This window comes from Nicotiana attenuata, unplaced genomic scaffold, assembly GCF_001879085.1.
Source record: "Nicotiana attenuata strain UT unplaced genomic scaffold, NIATTr2, whole genome shotgun sequence".
Classification (NCBI taxonomy): domain Eukaryota; kingdom Viridiplantae; phylum Streptophyta; class Magnoliopsida; order Solanales; family Solanaceae; genus Nicotiana; species Nicotiana attenuata.
The window spans coordinates 324,440-331,895 of NW_017671150.1; the positions used below are offsets into that span (position 1 = coordinate 324,440).

General features: G+C 37.8%; 1 protein-coding gene and 1 pseudogene across 1 annotated transcript in view; both read right to left on the reverse strand.

Annotated features, from left to right (window-relative positions):
• LOC109206268 (heat shock 70 kDa protein, mitochondrial-like) overlaps positions 1-2,966 on the reverse strand; it is a 3,692-nt gene extending 726 nt beyond the window's left edge. Inside the window, exons 1-6 of the mRNA XM_019369078.1 lie at positions 2,761-2,966; positions 1,863-1,939; positions 1,694-1,772; positions 1,027-1,593; positions 328-948; positions 1-190 (exon numbers count right to left, since the gene is read on the reverse strand). The exon at positions 1-190 is cut by the window's left edge and continues 726 nt beyond it. Coding sequence (XP_019224623.1) covers positions 1-190; positions 328-948; positions 1,027-1,593; positions 1,694-1,772; positions 1,863-1,939; positions 2,761-2,835 — 1,609 coding nt within the window. The 5' untranslated portion in view covers positions 2,836-2,966. The remainder of the gene's footprint in view (positions 191-327; positions 949-1,026; positions 1,594-1,693; positions 1,773-1,862; positions 1,940-2,760) is intronic.
• A 468-nt stretch (positions 2,967-3,434) lies between these two features.
• LOC109206261 lies at positions 3,435-6,801 on the reverse strand (annotated as a pseudogene).
• Between the last annotated feature and the right edge of the window lie 655 nt (positions 6,802-7,456).

Consider the following 7,456-nt stretch of genomic DNA (forward strand, 5'->3'; position numbering starts at 1 on the left):
CAGAGACCGTGACAAGTCCATTTGCATCAATGTCAAATGTGACTTCTATCTGAGGCAGACCCCTTGGTGCAGGAGGAATACCAACAAGTTCAAATTCTCCCAGCATCTTATTATCAGATGCCATCTCTCGCTCACCTTGCAAGACCTTAATGCCAACCTGGGTTTGGTTATCAGCAGCAGTCGAGAACACCTGGAATAACAAGAGGCAGCAAAATGTTAGAAGCCATGACCAAAGACAAACAAATCCTGCCCCATATAACATTTGAGAATATAGGCAGTTAGCCAGTTATAAAGATTAAAATGACATGCTCGAACCTAACAACTTACCTGGCTTTTCTTTGTAGGTATGGTGGTATTCCTGTTGATCAGCCTGGTAAAGATACCTCCTAAAGTCTCAATACCTAGAGACAATGGAGTGACATCCAGAAGCAGCAACTCTTTCACATCGCCACGGAGAATACCACCTTGAATTGCAGCTCCCATGGCAACTGCTTCGTCTGGATTTACTCCTTTGCACGGGCTCTTGCCAAAAATCTCAGAAACAATGTCCTGCACTTTAGGGACACGAGTCATACCACCAACAAGGAGGACCTCATCCACCTCTTTTGTCGATATTCCAGCATCCTTCAAACAATTCTTGCAAGGATCCCTTGTCCTCTCAATTAAACTGTTCACCAAATTCTCAAATTTGGATCTAGTTAGAGTTATATTAAGATGTTTAGCTCCTGATGCATCAGCTGTGATGAAAGGTAAATTAATTTCAGTCTGTGAGGTCGATGATAGCTCTATCTTAGCTTTCTCAGCTGCCTCTCGAAGCCTTTGTAGGGCAAGCCTGTCTTTTGACAGGTCAATTCCGTCTGTCCTTTTATACTCATTCACCAAAAATTCCAACAACGTATTGTCAAAGTCCTCTCCTCCCAAAAAGGTGTCCCCATTTGTTGCTTTGACCTGAGTAGTATATAGTTAGAGGAGTCCTAAAAACAACAAGATGAACAACATAAGAGAACACAAAACTGCTTCATTTACCTCGAAAACGCCATTTGATATTTCCAAAATAGAAACATCAAAGGTGCCACCACCAAGATCAAAGACTGCAACAAGACCTTCTTTGTTGTTCATACCATAAGATAGTGCCGCTGCAGTAGGCTCATTAATAATCCTTTGCACATCAAGGCCTGCAATTCGCCCCGCATCCTTGGTTGCCTGCCTTTGAGCATCATTGAAATAAGCTGGAACAGTGATCACGGCTTTATTTATAGACTTCCCTAGATAGGCTTCTGCAGTTTCCTTCATCTTTGTTAAAACAAATGCTCCAACCTGACTTGGGGAATACTGCTGTCCATTGGATTCAACCCAAGCATCTCCATTGGAAGCCCTCACTATTTTGTAAGGAACCATCTTCATTTCCTTCTGTGTCTGGGGATCATCAAACCGCCTACCAATTAGACGCTTGGTCCCAAATACGGTATTTGTAGGATTGGTGACTGCCTGACGTTTGGCTGGAGTACCAACAAGCAATTCCCCCTTTTGGTTAAAGGCAACCACTGACGGAGTGGTCCTAGATCCTTCAGCATTTTCAATCACTTTTGGGTTCTGCATGAATAAAAGCATCAAAAGATGTTCCAAATCCACCATACTAGCTTAGTCTCTTAAAAGAACACTTTTACCCTAGGCCAACTAACAAAACTCTTACCTTGCCCTCCATCACTGCAACACAGGAGTTTGTGGTACCCAAGTCAATCCCAATAATCTCGTTTCCAGCAGGTCTAGAGCTGTACCATATGAAAGATGAGTTCCAGTAGAAAAGTAAATATCATTCGTCTTAAAATAAAGCTGAAAGATATGAGACTTAAGGCAGTTACCAAAACGGTCTGGCTAGACCAGCCAATTTAGCACCACCAAGTGTTGGACACCATGACGGCTTAATGTTTGAAGCAAGCTGCACAAGTCATACATAGCACCCACATAAGCAAAAGTTATTTTTTTCAACAAAAATGTTCTCATCTTGATTTTAGGACAGGGACAAAAAAACAGCAAAGTTCTCACACGAGAAAACCACTAACTGCCAAAACTATATATTTCTGAATGTCAACCAGTCACCGAAGCCGGCATAGCAGAACTCCACATAAGAACATAAAAGATGAACTAAAAAGAACTTCACTCCATATCTATCTTAACAAACAAAATGATAGACTTCTACCCACTTAAGGAAAATGCATTAGGAGTTACAAACACATCTTCCTCCCCTGATAGCAACATGTCCTACATTTCACCATCCCACTAAGAGTGGGCAATGTCCTAACACAACACACTATACCCATCACAAAAGTAAAGGCTCTCTCTCCCTCTCAGAAGTATCTTCAATTAATTATCCCTCAATTCCAAACTAGTTGATATCAATAATATAAATCCAGCAATCAGTGGCCATTTCATTTTATAAGTCATATCATTTTTCTTTTACAGTAGATTATGACTTTTCTAAAACTAGATTTTTTCTAAGCCCAACGCCTATCCTTATACAAATGGAACTCCTAAGTTGGTCAGCATTTCAAATGAAATATTAAACTAGGTTTCCACTCACAAATTAGCACCTTAGTGAAGTTCAATTTCAGAATCTAACATCATAATCCAGAGCCCGTTTTATTTTTATACAAACAACACGATCTGACCTAAAATCACAAAATATTGAGAACATAAAGATGAAACAGACAACATTTGTGAAAATAATCCAAGGATAAGAAAGAGGGAGACTTGACATACAGTTTCATAAGCAGAACGAGAAGAGGTAGCAATCTCACGGCGACGAAGAGATCTGAGCAATACGGCGGTCGCCATTGGAGAATACAGTAAAAAGGACGAATTGCGCTTGCTTGCAACTTCTTTATATGGAGGCTGTTTGTTGCTAGGGTTTAGGGTTTTAGATAAAGAAAAAGGGATTATTCTATTCTAGTAGTGGCTTGGAGAAGGGGAAATGTAAGGTGACGTGGCGGTGTACCATTAAATTAAACTACTGGGTCATAAAGTTCTAGACGTATGTGATCTCGCCTCCTTTCCTTTTCTTTTTCCTTTTTTTTTTATGCATTGTTCTGTCACTTAAATATGATCAATTAATGTATCGTTTTACTTCAATTTAATAGTTAATTATAATTAGAGTAATGCGATTTAATGTAAATACTGGGCGCTTATTAAAAAAAAATTAGCTGTGATAGTTGTACTCCAATGTTAATTTATTCTCTCGGTTAAGGAGTACATAAATCTCTAGTATACATATTTTATTCAATTATATTTGAACTTGTCTTATTCTAATAGGCTTTAAAAAGTTAACAAGAAAAAGGATAAAGAAAGATCAATTAAGTGTAATCAAATGATCGAGTTATTATAATCCACTAATTATAATGGTCCAGCATCAATCTCTAACTAATTAACTAACTTGATTGGCAGAAACTTTGCTAATAAAAGTTTTACAATTTCGAAATTATATACTGAAACAAGCATACCTTTAAGTGTTCTATTGGACCAATTCGTCAATCTAATATCTAAAACTAAAATAAAAGAAATTAATAGAACATTGATTTACATTCAACTCACTAATACATTGATCACTACTCTAAGTAACAATTATGTCGGAATCTATACAACAACAACCCAGTGGAATTCCAAGTAGAGTCTGGGGAGGGTAGTGTATATTTACCCCTATTCCGGAAGAGGCCTCGGCTCAAGAAGATGAAAACATATGTTGGAATCTATGTTAACGGTAAAAGACAATTAGCAACCAAATTCTACTTCAAAGTAACTTTTATAAGTTGAGAGACGAGCGTTCCACTGGTGGGAGTACTAAAGTCGACTTTCGTCCTTGCCCGATCCTGCTGAGGTTATCTTTTGGAGAAAGGAGCAGGGAGAGTAACTGCAATTTGTTTCCTACCCATTTTCAATTCAATAAAACTGTTGGTACCCTCCCTTATCATTTCTTTCCCTACTACTGCCTGTATTTCTTCTATGGGAAGATTTGTGGTTGAGAGACCAACTTCTTTTCATGTCTCTTCTTCTCTTCCAAGTCACAAAAGAAGCATAAAAAACTGGGAAAAAGGAAGCACAACAGGACCAACAGTATTAAAGCCACACATAGCAACATTACATTGTGGAACCCCTCCTTCAGCTCAGGTTCATTTTTGTTTGTCCAAGGAACACCTCCCACATTCATCCCAAACACTGTCATACACCAGATAATGTTAGTGACATCAGATGCATGCAAATATAACGATTCAAATGGAAAAAGGACAGCACTTTGCACTAAGTTCCCGCTACGTGTGAGGTTCGGGAAGGACCAGAGTCAGTGAAGGAACCAGAAATTTATACAAGAGATTCACGAAAATTCTAGGATGTCACAGTTGGAATATGAACTATGACCTTAAGCAATTTTGTAACCCCCTTTACTATTATATTTGATTTTTTTTCTTCATATCAACGAGATTCAACAACTCACTTATAAAAAAATAAAAAATAAAAATTTTACTCTATTTGCACAATGTAATTTTTTGACGAAGGGGTTGAACCCCCTTGACACTATCTAGTTCCGCCACTGGCCGGAGCGCGTTGAGTTGCTACTATATGCAGTCTTATCTTGCAATTTTGCAAGAGGCTATTTTCACAGCTTGAACTCGTGATCTATGGTCTTACAACGACAACTCTTACTGGTTGCGCCAAGGTTTCTTTTAAATTGAAACATAATATGAAATTAAGGACAAAAGTTACTTAAGAATATTACCTCCAGTTACTACTGACAAGGGGAGAAACATGATGGAGAGGAAAGAAAGGTAGTATAGTTTTCTAGTTATTTGGTCAGCTTGCCAACTTTCAAGACCAGTCTGTATTCCTGTAACTCTATTAGCTATAAACCCAACATTCTCTTTTAAACTTCTCAGTTGACCAATTATCTCCTCAAGGATGTTAATGTCATCACTGGAAAACCAATCTTTTGAAGAACACTTCTCCTTCACTCTTGGACTTACTTGCTCCCCATATGCAATCACCTACAATAACATTAACTAATACAATGAAAACATACATCTAGAGTCTAGAGTAAACACATCCTCATGGTTTTTATAAACTAAAGTAGTATTATTGCTTCAATAGTAACTATGTTCTCAGACTCTCCGAAAATGTCGCCGGGTGTGTGTCGGATTCTCCGACACGGGTGGGACAGTAATTTGGAGAGTCAGGACTAAAGAAACTACCTGGAGGAGACGTTGCGAGTCAAGATGCACCTTTGGAAATCTTCTATCATCCAACATTTGTTGCTTTAAAGCAAAACCACCTGCAACCAAACATATATTAGGAAGCAAGGCAAAATTTTCCTATCCCCATGTCATATTGAAATTTAGAAACACTAGTCTATTTCTAAAGGGAACCTTGGCGTAACTGGTAAAATTGTTGTCATGCGATCAGAAGGTCAAAGGTTCGAGCCGTGGAAACAGCCTCTTGCAGAAATGTAGGGTAAGACTGCGTACAATAGACCATTGTGGTCCGGCCTTTTCCCGGACCCCGCGCATAGCGGAAGTTTAATGCACCGGGCTGCCCTGACAGTCTATTTCTGTTACTACAAATAAGAAACTCAGCAATACCACTAGGAACTATAGTCTCTTTTGCTTACTTTAATATCTATATCAAAATGTACCTTTGTCCAATTCCAGTTCAACAGAATCCAACTCAATCTCCAACTTAGTCACAATATCTTGAAGGTGATCCACATGCGTATCTATAATGTGAACAACAAGATTTGATACAGATTTAGGCACTGGATTATCAGCCTCTTCACAATGATTCATCATCAACAGAAAATCAAGAACATGTTCCTTGATAATAATCCCACTCATTTCCTTTTCTTCAAGAGGATCATAACTTGGACTTTCGACTATAGGAATCTCCGATAGAAGAGACTCATTTCCAGGGGAGAAACACAATCTTGGAACACGGCCTAACGACACAGTGATGACTAAATTCTCAGTAACTCTTGCAGCGATTCGAAATGTAAAGTTGCTAGATGCAGGGCCAGGTGAATTAACTCGAAAAATAAGAGCGCCATTTACATGCGCGCAAAAAGGACCATTGCTATCTAGTGATAGAATGTCTTGAAGATTCAAAGGTGGACAAAGTACATCTATAAGATACTGTGCAGATTGTGAGAGTTTTTGGTTCCATTTTGGAAGCTCAACATGATACCAGCAGAATTCTTTGCCTCTTCCTTCCGATAAATCGCATTCCTTGTCGAAATAATTCCCTTCTCCATCAAACATATACGCTTTTTGCCTTACACCACCCGAAAAACTTGAGTAACTGTAGGAATTTTCCTGAATATGTGTGTGTCGGATAGGTTCTCTATCCGTCTCCTCTCCTTCTTCCTCTCCCTCCCCGGTCAGTTCATCGCTAGTAAGCTCCATGCATTAGTGTAGCCAGAAATTCTAACGAGGGGATGCAAATTGAATGCGGCGCCTAAAATTCAAACATTTGAACCTGAAAGAATTTTTGAGTCACCTTCATATTCAATTCTTGGCGAGTCAGCACCATCGCTCCTTAGCTAACTCTTATATATACGCCCAAAACAGCAAATCATATAACAAAGTCCAATAATTTACATAGTTGTTCAATCTTGATATTCCTTTAAACAAAACCAGAAAATATTTCAGGTTCAATACCAGAAAAAGGTAGCAATACTTTTCACCAAAAAACAAAGCATGCCAATTATCCCATATTATCCACATAAAGATAAATAATAAGAACTGAACAGAATTATAGAAACTGTTTTATCTATATGATGCATCATCTTCTTCTTGTTGACGTGAGGGCGCCAATTGAATTTGTTAACTGTTTGTTAAAGCTGGAAAAGTTATTGGCCTCTAATGTAGCGGCCTCACTTCCATTGATATTTCTGTTTGACAATGTAACAAAAATATCGGATGAAGATGTGGCATTTGCTTTATGAAAGGATCAAATTTATTTGTAAAAAATAAATAATGAGTTAAATTTTTGTACACCACCAAGAAAATATTACAATGGTGCTAATGGCATCAACACAAGTTGATGTTCTAAATGTTGATTCAAAACTAAGAAATCACAACATGAAATAAGGTTTTGAATAGATGACTTCTCCAACCGCCACAAAAAGTAGTGCTATATAGTCGCTACAAAAGCTAATAATAAAATAATAATAATAATAATAATAATAATATTATTATTATTATTATTATTATTATTATTATTATTTTGGGTTGACTAATCTTGCACATAATATATTTTGGGTAGGTCTCTATTTCAAACAACGACATATAGCACTGCTTTTATTGGCAATTGAAGAGGCCGCCACAGAATGTCGTCACAATTTTTTTTTTCTTGTGGTAATATAGATTTTAGGTAGGTCGTCATTACAAATAGCACTATCTTTGAAGGCGACTAAAAATAT